The 16,272-nt window shown below is 46.8% G+C and overlaps 3 protein-coding genes across 3 annotated transcripts in view; 2 read left to right on the top strand and 1 right to left on the bottom strand.

The window, feature by feature from the left end:
* The window catches only part of LOC127003879 (histone-lysine N-methyltransferase SETD1B-like), a 45,615-nt gene extending 44,305 nt beyond the window's left edge, over nucleotides 1–1,310 (top strand). Inside the window, exon 8 of the mRNA XM_050870985.1 lies at nucleotides 1–1,310. Coding sequence (XP_050726942.1) covers nucleotides 1–1,310 — 1,310 coding nt within the window.
* Nucleotides 1–12,854, top strand: part of LOC127003667 (uncharacterized) — an 84,197-nt gene extending 71,343 nt beyond the window's left edge. The window contains exon 5 of the mRNA XM_050870586.1: nucleotides 12,297–12,854. The gene's annotated coding sequence lies outside the window, so the exon portion shown is untranslated. The remainder of the gene's footprint in view (nucleotides 1–12,296) is intronic.
* Nucleotides 2,257–3,655, bottom strand: LOC127003878 (putative nuclease HARBI1). Its single transcript, XM_050870984.1, has 2 exons — nucleotides 2,638–3,655; nucleotides 2,257–2,297 (listed from the first exon to the last, which is right to left on the bottom strand). The coding sequence occupies exons 1-2, from the start codon at nucleotides 3,653–3,655 to the stop codon at nucleotides 2,257–2,259; spliced, it is 1,059 nt and encodes a 352-aa protein (XP_050726941.1).
* Nucleotides 12,855–16,272: the final 3,418 nt, after the last annotated feature.

Here is a 16,272-nt window from a genome sequence, read left to right as displayed (position 1 = left end):
ACTCTGACTCTCAGCACCCACACTTGGAGAGGGACGATGAACAGCGTCAGCCTCAGAAGAAGTCTCGCCGCAAGGCTCTCCTGCTCGACGATGACACTCAGGAGCAACTCATCGAGTGGGTCCGGGAGCACGAATTTTTGTGGAGGAAGGGGGCCACCGACTATAAGGATACAAAGAAGAAGACGGAGCTTTGGACCAGGAAGGCAAGAGAACTGGACATTGAGGAGGGAGCTGAAGCTCTCAGGACATGGTGGAAGTCAGTCCGGGACCTCTACGCTAAGCTTCTCTCCAAGAAGTCTGGCCAGGCTGCAGCAAACTTGACGGACAGAGAACTGTTCATCCAGAGGAACTGCGCCTTCCTGCACAAGGAGGTGAAGCCCAGGAAAGGTCAGCCACTTAGAAGCATACCCCTCACACAGGAACCTGTACCCAGCCAGCCTGCAGCAGCCCAGCCCTCGGCCAGCACCTCTTGGCAGCCTTCCTACGACGTCGAGGAACAGGAAGAGGACGAGGGCTCCCTCTCGCTCATTGAAACTCAAGCAGCAGTCACGAGGTCCCTGGGCACCCCATCACCAGTTCCCTCCTCCACTACCACCAGACCACGACGTGCCGCCACCAGAGCCGAGCCTGCAGACTCCCCTGCGATGCTGGAGATGAGGGATTGTATGAAGACCACCAACGCCCTCATGGAGAAACTGGTCCAAGCCCAGGAGATCAGCCATGCAAGGCAGCCCTTCATCACGTACATGTCCCAGTCTCTCCAACGACTACCCGAGGCCCAGTACCAGCTCACAGTGGAGAAGATGACGGCCATCCTCCACGAGATGCAGCGACCCATCCCCCACCCCCTTCCTCCAGCTCCACCACGTCCAGCATCAGCACTTTCATCCGCACTCACCTTCTACCAGCAGCAGCAGCCGCATTATTTCCAGCCCCAGCCTCAGCATCACGGCTTCCAGCAGCAGCCGCATTATTTCCAGCCCCAGCCTCAGCATCACGGCTTCCAGCAGCAGCCTCTCGCCTTCCAGCAACAGTCTCAGCATCAGCCTCAGCACTTCCAGCAATTGCAGACACCCAGAGTCAGGCAGCCATCCTCCACCCCAAGGAGCTCCAACGAAGGACTCATGTTGTCAGACATGCCGAACTTTTCCTCCATTAACCACACCAACACGAGCGCTGTCAGCGAGGGGGGGATTCTCCAGGACCTCCAGAGCCCGGAGATGAACGTTCCACCCATACCAATCACCACCTCAGCCCAAGAGACTGCTGATGTACTTGAAGAGGTACCGGCCACCATCGAGGAGATTTGAGACTGCTTGTGATGTGTTGAAGGAACTGCTCAAATATTTCATGTGATTTTTGTTTAACCCGTCCGCTGCGGCATAGTTTTTTAAAACATGTACCGCCAGTGCGGCGGGGTTTGAGCTATTTTTTTTTATTGCGGAAATGGAATCCTATGTGGTCCAAAACCAAAGGAAAATGGGTTCTAAGTACCTGTTGTATATGTAAAGTTTTGTGCTATAAGCGAAAACATCTCTGAGCAAAGCTTTTTCTACGCCTACTCTGGTGAGCGGTGAATACCAGCTGATGATGTTGCCATATCGGTCACTATTTATGTTTTACTTTGTCTACTGCATGTATATAACGTTTTAGTACCTCAAATTGGCCAGAAATTGGCTGACCTGGCAACACTGGACACGTGGCCCGCGGCGTGAGTCACGAGATAGGCCTCGCCAGATGGCATCCACATACACAAAGCACAGGCAGCCTTCAGGGATGACTCTGTCAAAATTTGAGCGCTCGGGAACGCATTGGGAATATTCTATGAATATTTTAATTTGCCGACGCAAACGGTGCGTCGCCCGCAGTTTTGAGTATTTGTTTACTGACGACACTGTGTCGTCGCCCGCAGCGGACGGGTTAAGGGATAAGCTGGCCAGCTGTTTTGATGTTTGCTGTTTATAGTTTGCATGCGCACTTGTGTTTTTGGGTGGTCTCAAAAGCTTTGGGCTTTAATAAACAGCATTTTTATGTAACTATTCTTGACTACTTTATTTATTTAATAATAATAACCTGAATAAATATTTTGAAACAACAACAAGATTAAAGACCTCTATAGGAACTTCTAACGTTAACAAAAAAAAACTTCAAGTATTAAAGAAGACATGTTTTAAGTATAAAGTGCTTTTATTAATGTAATATGACATCTAGAATGAATCGTATGCAGAAGTGTCTCCTCAGTGTTCTGCACAGTGTTCAGTTGATAGCCACCATTCTCTCCTGCCAGTCCACTAATCCTGCTGGGGAGTTGCACCAATGCTTAAGCTGGGATTTTTCAGCCGCCGCCGAGTGGCTTAAAACTACCCACATGCTGTCCAGAAGACCACCTATCAACCCGGACTCTAGATTCAATGATCAAAAATGAGCTCCGGGAGGGCAGCATGAGCCAATGCAAGATGGCGCCACTATAAACACTCGCCTGCGCCAGAACGGGCTGGGCCGACCATCAGGACCCACCGGAATGAAGCCTTGGACCGACCATCAGGATCCACCGGGAAGAAGCCTACCGGCGCAATAGGCAGCAATGTTAAAAAAAAAAAAAAAAAAAAAAAAGGTTTCGCTGCCTCTTCCCATCACGTGAGGCTGTGTTGGGGCCTTGCACAACGATAGTATCCTCCAAGTTCTGTCCTTCTCTCCATGCCCCAGGCTGCAGGTTCCCATCTGGTTGTGCACGGTCCACAAGTCTGTTCTGGAGCACTGGGTAGCGGGTGCGCATCAGGTTGTGGAGGATGCAGCAAGCTTCTACGATGGTTCTGACAGTTTCATGGTGATGTTGCATGGTTGTGAGCAGAATCTGGAACCTGTTGGCCAGGATGCCGAAGGCGTTCTCCACTACCCGTCTTGCCCTGGACAGCCGATAGTTGAAGATGCGCTCTTCATGGGTGAGGTTTCTGTTGCTGTACGGCTTCATGAGGTAGGTTCGCAGTGAGAAGGCGTCATCCCCGACGATGAAGTAAGGCACATCCTGATGGTCATTGGGTAGGGGGTCTGGCTGAGGAAAGGCATGAATCCTGTTCTGGTCCAGCCCACGATGGAGATCACTTTCGTTGTAGATTTGAGCGTCTGAGGATGAGCCATTGCCTGAGACGTCAATATAGGTGAACCTGTAGTCAGCATCCACCATGGCAAACAGAATCACGCTGTAAAAGCCTTTGTAGTTGTAGAATTCGGAGCCAGAGTTAGGAGGACATTTACAGGCCACGTGCTTGCCATCAATGGCACCAACTGTGTGGGGAAAGTTCCATCTCTGGTACCATTGGTCAGCCAGGTCTCTCCATCCTTGTTCAGTTGTTGGGCAAAACAAGAGTTCATCTGTGTACTCTTCAATGATGGCCTTTACCACTTCTCTGACTACCACACTGATGGTGTTGTGAGGAACCCTCCAGGCGTATTGCATGTTTCTGTAGGTGTTACCAGAGGCCAGGTGCCGTAGGGTGATAGCCACTTTTAGACCAGGTTCCAGGCTTGCTCGGTAATTGGTGTCTTGCTTGGTCAATCTGGGGGTCAGCCTCTGTACAACTTCATCAAACATGGCTGGTGGCATCCTCATGAAGTGCTTGAAGGCTCGGGGATCCTCATTCCTCAGCTCCACCATCAGCTTCTCATACAGTCCATGTTCAGGCCTTCTCAGTATCCACTGTCTGACCCACACAACTCTGTCTCTCCTTCTTCTCTCTCTTCTCCTTCTGTCAACAGTTTGTTGCAATCTGAGGAGGTTCTGATTCTGCTGCTGGACTAGTGCACCAATCATACCAAGTCTCTCAGCATCCATGGTAGTACATTTTTTGAGCAAAATTTGATATAAATGAGGTCTGCACTCAACGGCAGCTCGATTCCAAATGGTCTCCTGGTTCATTTCTCCCCGTATTTATAGCCAAATTCTGGTCCCGCTTCGACACCTCCATACCAACGCCAAACCAAAGTTCATCACCGCAATGGATCGCTGCTTCAACGTCCGACACCGTTCCAGCAATCATGTGTCCGCTCGTAAAACGCTTACAACCTCTCTGCCAAAGTTTGTGCAACGTTTAAAAACCGCCCGGGCAAAGCTGGTGAATCAGCGGTGGTCCAGCGTTCAAGATTTCTGCGTTGGCCTAGCGGACCCAAGCGTCCACGAACTTGCGTCTAGCTGTGCCACACTTTGACTGGACGTTGTTGTAGCGGTGGTGAACTTTGCCGGAGCGGAAAATTGACCGCTCTTCACCGCTCGCAATATTTTGTGCAGCTCAAAACTTTCGGAGCGGTAGGAGAGACCATCAGCGGTGGTCGGCGTACGCGTTGCCTTAACGGGGGCCAACTTCTGTTTAACGGTGGTGAACGGTTACGAGCGGTGATGAATTTTTTTCACCGCTCCAGGAACGCTCCAGCAAAGTTCGGGCGGTGTGAACGGGCCTTTAACTCTTGCATAAGGGGTTTGAACAGTATAGGGATGAAAGAGTGAAGATGCTGGTGAACTCTTGCATAAGGGGTTTGGACAGTATAGGGATGAAAGAGTGAAGATGCTGGTTAACTCTTGCATAAGGGGTTTGGACAGTATAGGGATGAAAGAGTGAAGATGCTGGTTAACTCTTGCATAAGGGGTTTGGACAGTATAGGGATGAAAGAGTGAAGATGCTGGTTAACTCTTGCATAAGGGGTTTGGACAGTATAGGGATGAAAGAGTGAAGATGTTGGTTAACTCTTGCATAAGGGATTTGGACAGTATAGGGATGAAAGAGTGAAGATGCTGGTTAACTCTTGCATAAGGGGTTTGGACAGTATAGGGATGAAAGAGTGAAGATGTTGGTTAACTCTTGCATAAGGGGTTTGGACAGTATAGGGATGAAAGAGTGAAGATGCTGGTTAACTCTTGCATAAGGGGTTTGGACAGTATAGGGATGAAAGAGTGAAGATGCTGGTTAACTCTTGCATAAGGGGTTTGGACAGTATAGGGATGAAAGAGTGAAGATGCTGGTTAACTCTTGCATAAGGGGTTTGGACAGTATAGGGATGAAAGAGTGAAGATGCTGGTTAACTCTTGCATAAGGGGTTTGGACAGTATAGGGATGAAAGAGTGAAGATGTTGGTTAACTCTTGCATAAGGGGTTTGGACAGTATAGGGATGAAAGAGTGAAGATGCTGGTTAACTCTTGCATAAGGGGTTTGGACAGTATAGGGATGAAAGAGTGAAGATGCTGGTTAACTCTTGAATAAGGGTTTGGACAGTATAGGGATGAAAGAGTGAAGATGCTGGTTAACTCTTGCATAAGGGGTTTGGACAGTATAGGGATGAAAGAGTGAAGATGCTGGTTAACTCTTGCATAAGGGATTTGGACAGTATAGGGATGAAAGAGTGAAGATGCTGGTTAACTCTTGCATAAGGGGTTTGGACAGTATAGGGATGAAAGAGTGAAGATGCTGGTTAACTCTTGCATAAGGGATTTGGACAGTATAGGGATGAAAGAGTGAAGATGCTGGTTAACTCTTGCATAAGGGGTTTGGACAGTATAGAGATGAAAGAGTGAAGATGCTGGTTAACTCTTGCGTAAGGGATTTGGACAGTAAAGGGATGAGCTTGAATAAAAAAGTCATGTGCAGCGATAGCAAGTTCAGAAAAGTGGTCAGCGTGAAAATATCGATAGAAGATAGAAAGAGAGGCAACATGGCGGCGGAATTTAAGAGGTAGAAGACTATCAGTAAGAGGAGGAGAGCTGATGAGACGAAGAGCCTTAGACAGGTATTCTAAGACACATCAACTATTTCTAAAGGTCAGAGAAGTGATCAATCAAGTTTTAATGAGTGTTTCTTTAGGCTCATGGTACAGAGGAAGGGTCAGACTACCACCAGGGTCATAAAACTACTCCTGGAAATGCCCTCAACTCCTACGAAAGCCTTGGCAAATATGTGAACTTGGGAGACAAAATGATTTAACCCGGTGGTGGTGGTAGCAGCGGGGATCATGTTTCTTAATGGTCCCTCCAAGCGAGAAAAATGAGAAAAAAATCACCCTCACACAAACCATTTCATAATACATATCAAAGCATTTATGATCAGTTTATGTATCATCTATTTTGGGGGGTTTATATCATGGCACAAATTTGGCCCGTCGCTGCTACACGGTAAAGCCACAAATTTGGCCCGTCGCTGCTACACGTAAAGCCACAAATTTGGCCCGTCGCTGCTACACGGTAAAGCCACAAATTTGGCCCATCGCTGCTACACGTAAAGCCACAAATTTGGCCCATCGCTGCTACACGGTAAAGCCACAAATTTGGCCCGTCGCTGCTACACGGTAAAGCCACAAATTTGGCCCGTCGCTGCTACACGGTAAAGCCACAAATTTGGCCCGTTGCTGCTACACAGTAAAGCTACAAATTTGGCCCGTCGCTGGTACACAGTAAAGCCACAGATTTGGCCCATTGCTGCTTCTGGGTTAAGAGGTAGAAGACTATTAATAAAAGGAGGAGATCTGATGAGACGAAGAGCCTTAAGCTGCCCACACACGCAGAGGACTGGCATCACGATTCTGTAAGGATTGGCGTCGAGAGGCCAATCCTCACATTCATACACACATTCATATACATTCACATACACATGACGATATATATATTACACTCTTGATTCCAGTCATCAGATGGAATTCTTTGGCCTCATGGAATTACGTCTGGTTATAAATCCACGTGAGGCCGGGAAGGGATTGGTGTCATTGGCGCCAATCGTCTGCGTGTAGGGGACGGCTCGTGACAGTCACTTGGGTTAAAGTAAAAATGTGTGTGTGTGTGTGTGTGTGTGAGAGAGAGAGAGAGAGAGAGAGAGAGAGAGAGAGAGAGAGAGAGAGAGAGAGAGTGTGTGTGTGTGTGTGTGTGTGTGTGAGTGATCAGATCTCCTCTCTCCCTTCTTTGTTCCAGTGTCGTCAAGTCCATCTCCTTCAATCTGTCTTCATACATCATATTCCAGTGTTTTGGGAACATTTTAGTTGCAATTCTCTGTATCCTTTCCAACTCTCTGATATCCTTTTTGTGAGGCGACCACACAACTGCAGCATATTCAAGTTTTGGTCTTATCAGTGTTGTTATTATTTTCTTCATCATTTCTTTGTCCATATAATGGAATGATACCCTTATATTTTGCATCATCCTTCCCGGTGGATCCTGATGGTCGGCCCAAGGCTTCTTCCCGGTGGGGCCTGATGGTCGGCCCAGCCCGTTCTGGCACAGGCGAGTGTTTATAGTGGCATTCTGCACTTGAAAGTCTGTAATTTAATATCATTTCTTCATCGTCATCATCGTTTAACGACCATTTCTTCCCTATGGTGGACGGGATTTGACCTCCTCCACTGTTGCCGGTCCATAGCCATTTCTTCCGTGATGTTCAGCCTCCTCATATCTTCCTCCACCACCATGTCTTCCTTGGCCTTCCTGCTGGTCTTCTGCCTCAAAGTTCAGTGCTCATCATTTCTTCATCTGTGAGACTGCGCTCATAGAACAGCTTCCTGAGCCACTCTCTCAAGGGGAAGGCATCATCATCACCAACAATAAAGGTGTGGCCTCACAAGCTATTTTCTCTGAAGTTTTCGGCGGAGACTCAAAGTTGGCAGTATTTTACGGAAGACTCTGGCAAAATTCTGATCAGAATCTCGGATACTGGCATCTCCTCGGTCCGGACCTCCGCTACTCCGCACCTGGGGACCGCCAAACGAGGTGCAGAAGCCCGGAAGTGTGGAAAGTTTTGAAAGGTGCGGACAGGTGAAATTTTGGGTCCAGACTTCCGCACCTGAGATTTTCAAAGATAAAAAAAACGAAGACGCCAAACAGTCCGCGGCATTACTTTTGCGCGTTTTGGCGGACTGTGTGCTGATCACTGAGCCGAGTTTCTTTGGTTGGTATTGTTAGACACTTTCGCTTCTCACATCAGCTATTTCTAAAGGTCAAAGAAGGGATCAGTCAAGTTCTAATAAGTGTCCCTTCAGGTTCATGGTACAGAGGAAGGGTCACACTACCACCAGGGTCATAAAACTACTCTTGGAAATGCCCACAACTCCTACGAAAGCCTTGTCAAATGTGTGTTTCTTAGGTTCATGGTACAGAGGAAGGATTTAACTACCACCAGGGTCATACAACTACACTTGGAAATGCCCACAACTCCTACGAAAGCCTTGTCAAATGTGTGTTTCTTAGGTTCATGGTACAGAGGAAGGGTCACACTACCACCAGGGTCATAAAACTACCCCTGGAAATGCCCACAACTCCTACGAAAGCCTTGTCAAATGTGTTTTTCTTAGGTTCATGGTACAGAGGAAGGGTCAAACTACCACCAGGGTCATAAAAATACCCTGGAAATGCCCACAACTCCTACGAAAGCCTTGTCAAATGTGTTTTTCTTAGGTTCATGGTACAGAGGAAGGGTCAAACTACCACCAGGGTCATACAACTGCTCTTGGAAATGCCCACAACTCCTACGAAAGCCTTGTCAAATGTGTGTTTCTTAGGTTCATGGTACAGAGGAAGGGTCACACTACCACCAGGGTCATAAAACTACCCCTGGAAATGCCCACAACTCCTACGAAAGCCTTGTTAAATGTGTGTTTCTTAGGTTCATGGTACAGAGGAAGGGTCACACTGCCACCAGGGTCATAAAACTACCCCTGGAAATGCCCACAACTCCTACGAACGCCTTGTCAAATGTGTGTTTCTTAGGTTCATGGTACAGAGGAAGGGTCAAACTACCACCAGGGTCATACAACTACTCTTGGAAATGCCCACAACTCCTACGAAAGCCTTGTCAAATACGTGTTTCTTAGGTTCATGGTACAGAGGAAGGGTCACACTACCACCAGGGTCATAAAACTACCCCAGGAAATGCCCACAACTCCTACGAAAGCCTTGTCAAATGTGTGTTTCTTAGGTTCATGGTACAGAGGAAGGGTCACACTACCACCAGGGTCATAAAACTACTCTTGGAAATGCCCACAACTCCTACGAAGACCTTGTCAAATATTTGTTCTTGGGCATCGAAATGTCTTAAAATACAACCCTTTTTCATTTGAGAATCTTTTGACATTTAGTGAATCACTGCGATTGTTTAGTGTTTACAAATAAACATGGACAGATACGTGAAAAGAGGTGATAGCAACAGGAGCAGGAGTGTGTCAGGGGATAGTAGCGTCAACAGAACCAGCACCGTCAGCCTCCAGAACCCCTACGTACGCCATCCTTGTCTGACGTGGAGCTGGACCCCGCCCCACCGTTGCCAGATTGTCGTACTCAGAGCATAGTATTTACTGGTTTCTGACGCCTAACTATTGCCAAGAAACATCAGGAATTAACTATTTCAATGATAATTATAAGTGAATCTCCTTATTGTCGTACTCAGAGCATAGTATTTACCCGTTTCTGACGCCTAACTATTGCCAAGAAACATCAGGAATTAACTATTTTAACGATAATTATAAGTGAGTCTCCTCATTGTCGTACTCAGAGCATAGTATTTACCCGTTTCTGACGCCTAACTATTGCCAAGAAACATCAGGAATTAACTATTTCAACGATAATTATAAGTGAATCTCCTCATTGTCGTACTCAGAGCATAGTATTTACTGGTTTCTGACGCCTAACTATTGCCAAGAAACATCAGGAATTAACTATTTCAACGATAATTATAAGTGAATCTCCTTATTGGGGTCCACGAGAATATAAGAGGCTGAGTAAGACAATCTGGCAACTTTGTCCCTCCCAGTGTAATGCCAGAATTTAATTAAGAATGGGAAAATGTAAATTATGGAGGAATAAATAGTTTTAAGTATTATAAGTAGATATAAGTGCCACCAGAGAGACGTTACTGCACAGAACATTCTAGACTCGCACTTGAGAGGCCCACCCCATTCCCCCCTGCCACCCCTAGGGTCCGCCAGACATCAAGTGATTACCCTTCCTGCGCAAACCCTTGGCTTGGCGTCCCCCACCTTGCCTTCCTCCGCCCTGTCCCAAAACAGTCATGTAGCCCATACTTGCTTCAAGGAGGAGGAGAAGGAAGAGGAGGAGGAGGACTTGTAGACTAGAGTGAACTTGTGATTTAAACTGATTTGTCATTTGTGAACTGTGAAGACGGTTTTTATTTCAATTGATTTGATGATTATTTAAAGGTAATTATATATATTTCTCTCTCTCTCTCTCTCTCTCTCTCTCTCTCTCTCTCTCTCTCTCTCTCTCTCTCTCTCTCTGTATGTATGTATGTATGAAGCTCTGATGTATTATTGCCTTGTACTATTTTGTTTTATTTTTGAGGTGCGGACTAGTTTTTTCAGGCGCGCTTAAGTAGTTTTGGGTACAGTAGCGGAGGTCTGGTAGCGGACCGAGCGAAAAAAATTTAGGCGCGGAAGTATAGGTGCGGACTACCTGCGTCCGAGGTGTGGAGGAGCGGTAGCAGACCACCCCAAATCCAGTAACGTGCCCAGCTCTGGATATTTTCTTCAGCAGCCACCACAGGTCGCCAAATTGTGGTCACAAGAAGAAGAAGAGTATACAAGCTGATCGTCCCAGTAAAGTCGACCACAATGGGTTCCACAAAGCTAGCGAGGCTTCCCTGGACACGGGAGTCTGAGGCGCTGCTGCTGGAATTGATACGTGAATGTCCCTGTGTTTGGGACCCCAAGGAACATGACTATCACAAGATCAAGCTGAGGCGGGACATCTCCCAGATTGCTAGCGCCATTGGACAACAGTTTCCAGAGCTCCAGCAGCTTAATGGAGGTAAGCTATACTGTTAGCCTTTTTATATTAGCAGTGTTTATATTACAGGTAACTCAGGATTTCCGCGAGTATTGTGTCCTTGAAGAGGTGGCATAAATCAAAAACATTGTAGTAAATCCAACAAGAGGTAGGTTTGTACCTTTATTGCCTACTGTATCACTCTGACTCCTCTCCCTCTCGTGGTTCCTCCTCTGGCTGCCCTTCCCCTCGTGGTAGCACAGCAGCGAGGGTGTTGTTGTTGTTGTTGTTGAGTAGCGTGGGTACTGTATTGTTGTTCAAGTGGCGCGCGGGAAGAACTGAGCTCAGCTGTGTGGCCGTGTGAGTCCAGTTGCGTGAGACATCTGGTGGACATTCCATAAAATATCGCGTATAAGTGGAAAAAACGTGTAAATTAAACATTTATTTGAATTTTGGACCACGCGTTATTTAAAAAAAACGCGTAAACCAAACTCGCGTAAATTGAGAGTTACCTGTATCTGATAGTGTTGCCAACTAACAGCATTTATTCACTTTGCAGAACATGTCCGGCTCAAATTTAAGAACATCAAGAGCTATTTCCACAATCTCAACCGGAAGATTCAGAAAGCACCGAGCGGCTCTGCTGCACAGCCCGCTCAAAAGTGGGCATTGCTCGATACTGCAATGTTCCTGGTGGACAGCATCGTAGACACCACCACTGCAACTTGTGTGATACCTCATTCTGAGCAGGTACCAAACACTTCTCTAAACTGTATCTCATTTATAAGACACATCGTCACCTTCGTAAGCAAACCGCATAAGACACTATTTTCTACTTTACAGGAAATAGGAAAAGAACTGTCATCATCTCATTTGTCTTAAGATTTAGGCAGAAATGAAAAGGCCAATTCTAGAACACTCAAACCCTGAATGACGAAGGCAACAACAGTCATCCCTCAAATAGTACGGTTTCCAATAGTTCGGTTTCGGTTTTATACGGATTGTCACAGAAGATCTTTTAGAATTTTTAAGTTTCCTGCTTGTCGGGAAATTTAAAAATCCTAAAAAATCTTATTAGAAAATCCACATAAAACAAAAACCGGACTATTGGAAACCGTACTATTTGAGGGATGACTCTATACAAAAATGGGCGTCACGTGGTCAAAAATTGATGTAAACAAAAACCTGGAAATCGCTGAAAAATGACTTAGGTGATTATTTGACGAGGGTGACGATATGTTTGTCAGCCAGATTTGGGATCAGATTCAAAGACTTAACCAAAATGGATCACACCTCAAGTGTTTTGGTCATTCACTTTTAGCAATTATTGTTACTCAGAGATTCTCTTGACATCCATCCTGAAAAAATATAGATATATTTCTCCTATACACTTAACCCCGTGGTGGTGGTAGCAGCGGGGATCATGTTTCTTAATGGTCCCTCCAAGCGAGCAAAATGAGAAAAAATCACCCTCACACAAACCATTTCATAATATATATCAAAGCATTTGTGATCAGATTATGTATCATCTATTTTGGGGGGTCTTTACAGGTAACTCTGGATTTACGCGAGCATTGTGTCCTTGAAGAGGTGATGTAAATCCAAAACAATGTAGTAAATCCAACAAGAGGTAGGTTTGTACCTTTATTGCCTACTGTATCACTCTGACTCCTCTCCCTCTCATGGTTCCTCCTCTGGCTGCCCTTCCCCTAGTGCTAGCACAGCAGTGAGGGTGTTGTTGTTGTTGTTGAGTAGCGTGGGTACTGTATTGTTGTTCAAGTGGCGCGCGGAAAGAACTGAGCTCAGCTGTGTGGCCGTGTGAGTCCAGTTGCATGAGACATCTGGTGGACACTCCATAAAATATCGCGTATAAGTGAAAAAAACGTGTAAATGAAACATTTATTTGGATTTTGGACCACGCGTTATTTAAAAAATGCGCAAACCAAACTCGCGTAAATTGAGAGTTACCTATACAGTACCCTTTCAAGTTTCATGCTATCTGAGTTTCGCGATCCACGAGTTTCGCAGTTAGTTCTAAATTCTTACCATCCCGACTTTCGCGCATTATCACCCCGAGTTTCGCGCTGCTTTGACGCGTACGGGTCACATCTACTTTTTTTTTTTTTTTGCAGCGGTAAAACTCTGAGCGTCTTCCTGATAGTGGGGATGGTGGGTCTGGTCAGGGCTTCTTTGACCCCTGATGATTCTGGCGCAAGCCCCAGTTTGTCGTGCGGCGCGTTTGCACTAGCTCATGCTCTTGCACTGAACTGCCTGCCCTCCAACTCATCTGGGAAGTAAATCTTAGTCCGGGTTGATAGGTGGTCTTCTGGAGTTTAATGGTGGGTAGTTTTAAAAAATCTCAACGGCTGAAAAATCAGCGGTGGTGGTGGCACCGAGGAAGATTGAACCGTCTCTGAACGCTCACCATCGGCATCACGCACGCTACCTTTAAAGGTAGTATCACACTGGATGTTTTACTCCAAACATTGTGGCTATGGCAAGAGAGAGAGAGAGAGAGAGAGAGAGAGAGAGAGAGAGAGAGAAAACGGTAAGAGAGAACGGGTCGTTTTGAAGCCGCAGTTGAAGGCGGCTGTCTTACGATTGGCTGGCAGTTCTGAAAACACGCTTGTGATTCGCTGGGAGTCCGATGACATCATCGCCAACGCTCACCCTATCCGCGGCTTCACTGCCTTCAGGCGGTGTCACAATGGCCGGTTTCGTCCAACCGTTGGGGCTACGGGCAACACCCGTACGCCCAACCAGGAACGAGTTCACAGTTATCCGTAAGCTGGTGTCACACAGGGCTCTTTTCTTCCCAACGTGTTGGCGGCAGCTTGGGCAACCGGCAACTCCAACTTTTCCGGGTGTGCGTCACACACGGCCAAGGTCGGTTGCCCGTATCCACATCCACAATGTAAACAAAGCACTTGGCCTGTATCAACATGGCGTCGTCTGCTAAAGTAAGGGCTTGTGCTGCCATTACCCAAGTTATGGACTTGTTGCTGCAGTTAAATGGAAGGAATAAGCTGTTGTGGGTGTGGCGTGCCTGTGGACCCTCCATGCCAGTTCTCATTGTCACCACTGCGCGTGAACAGCCAACCCACCCATCTTGACTCAACCACATAAACACATGGATCGAGTAACAACACACACACACACACACACACACACACACCAGACTCATTAGGAACCATTGCAGATGTTTCTGACAAACAGAAACGACTTCACCATTTCTTGAGTGTGTTAGGCAGTATTTGGTGAGTGGCTCACATGAACCAAACCTCCTAGCTCTTGGCAAGAAGAGAGCAGTCGTCTCTAAAACTGCTCTCTTCTTGCCATTGGGTGTGTTTGGTTTGTAGGAACCACTCAACAAATAAGTTCTAATACACTCTAGGAAATGGCAAAGCCATTTTTGTTTGTGAGGAACATCTGCCATGGTTCATGATGAGTCTGGTGTGTGTGTGTGTGTGTGTGTGTGTTGTTACTCGATCCACGTGTTTATGTGGTTGAGTCAAGATGGGTGGGTTGGCCGCTCACGCGCAGTGGTGGCAATGAGAACTGGCATGGAGGGTCCACAGGCACGCCACACCCACAACAGCTTCTTCCTTCCATTTAACTGCAGCAACAAGTCCATAACTTGGGTAATGGCAGCACAAGCCCTTACTTTAGCAGACGACGCCATGTCAATACAGGGCAAGTGCTTTGTTTAGGTTGTGGATGTGGATACGGGCAACTGACCTTGGCCGTGTGCGACACACACTCGGAAGAGTTGGAGTTGCCGGTGGCCCAAGCTGCTGCCAACGTGGTGGGAAGAAAAGGGCCCAGTGTGACACCAGCTTACGGACAACCGACAACTCGCTCCCGGATGGGCATTGCCAGTAGCCACAACAGTTAGAGGAAAACGGCCAGTGTAACACTGCCCCAAAGCAGCGAGGCCGCTGATTGGATGAGTGCCAGCGATGATGTCATTGGACTCCCAGCAAATCACAAGAATGTTTTCAGAGCTCAGCCAATCGTAAGGCTTCATCTGTGGCTTTAAAATGACCCATTCTCTCTTCCTGTTTTCTTCCTTTTTCCAAGGTACGTATTTTGAGATGACAAGGGAGTAAAGGAGGAAAAAAGTGAGCTCCGGGGGGCAGCATGAGCCAATTATAATGGCGCCACTATAAACAGTTGCCTGCGCCATGACGGGCTCGGGGCCGACCATCAGACCCAGATGGATAGCCTATATATCGGCGTCATAGCCCACATGTAAAAAAAAAAGAAAAAAAATCTCCAGGGGCTGGAACAGATAGATAAGCACTTTTTCAGTGTTTTCAATACCTCGAGCTTCACGATCCTCGAGTTTAGCGCTAAACCTTCGGAATGAAGCAAGCGCGAAACTCGAGAGGGTACTGTGTTTGTCGGATAATTGTTAAGAAACCAGGATGTGGAGTTCAGTATTCAGATTGTGTCACACTGTTCAGCTACAGGCAAACTTAACTCACTGTTTTGGTTAATTCAGTAGCTCATTGTTTTTTCTTTTAATTTACAGCCGTCACCAAAATTGAAGTTGGGGTCAACATTACCACCTGACGGCACCTTGACAGAGGGGGAAAGCTCTCCTCTCATCGCTACACCAGAGGCACTGTTGGAAATCCATGAGTCTTCATTAGTGTCTGAACCGCCGTCACCTGAGTGTAGCGGTGTACCCATGGCTAGGCACAGTCCGGCACATGGATCCAGCCGACACCCATTTCCTGTAGCCGGCAGTGATGACGCTTCAGGCCTCAACAATGTTTCGGTGAAGCACTCGGCATATAAAGGAAAGAAACTGTCAAGCGTTACTTCGGAGATTGACGAGGTTACTGAAAGCTTAAAAAACTACATTGATAAGAAAAAAGATGTGTCTGTTGAGGCGTCAAGTCTGGGAAGCCTTGTTGAAGCCACATTTGACAAACTCTCATGTAGCAAGCAACTGTTATTCATGCAAAAGCTTGTGGAACTAATTGTCGAAATGAAGGCTATTGTACCACCTGTAAAGACTTGAAATGAAGGCCTACTGTATCACTCTGACTCCTCTCCCTCTCGTGGTTCCTCCTCTGGCTGCCCTTCCCCTCGTGGTAGTACAGCAGTGAGGGTGTTGTTGTTGTTGTTGTTGAGTAGCGTGGGTACTGTATTGTTGTTCAAGTGGCACGCAGGAAGAACTGAGCTCAGCTGTGTGGCCGTGTGAGTCCAGTTGCGTGAGACATCTGGTGGACACTCCATAAAATATCACGTATAAGTGAATAAAAACGTGTAAATTAAACATTTATTTGGATTTTGGACCACGCGTTATTTCAAAAACGCGTAAACCAAACTCACGTAAATCGAGAGTTACCTGTACCACCTGTAAAGACATGACATGAAGGCTATACCACCTGTAAAGACATGACATGAAGGCTATACCACCTGTAAAGACATGACATGAAGGCTATACCACCTGTAAAGACATGACATGAAGGCTATACCACCTGTAAAGACATGACATGAAGGCTATACCACCTGT

The sequence above is a fragment of the Eriocheir sinensis genome, chromosome 26, assembly GCF_024679095.1.
Source record: "Eriocheir sinensis breed Jianghai 21 chromosome 26, ASM2467909v1, whole genome shotgun sequence".
Classification (NCBI taxonomy): Eukaryota; Metazoa; Arthropoda; class Malacostraca; order Decapoda; family Varunidae; genus Eriocheir; species Eriocheir sinensis.
The sequence above is the reverse complement of the archived record's forward strand: the minus strand, read 5'-3'. Positions and strand labels throughout refer to the sequence as shown.

Bases quoted from the DNA above. Each gene is read 5' to 3' on its own strand.
- LOC127003878 (XM_050870984.1), bottom strand. From the start codon at position 3,655: ATGGTGGAGCTGAGGAATGAGGATCCCCGAGCCTTCAAGCACTTCATG. The intron at 2,298-2,637 runs GTGATGGGAAGA...ACTCCCCAGCAG, and splicing joins AGGCCCCAACACAGCCTCAC to GATTAGTGGACTGGCAGGAG.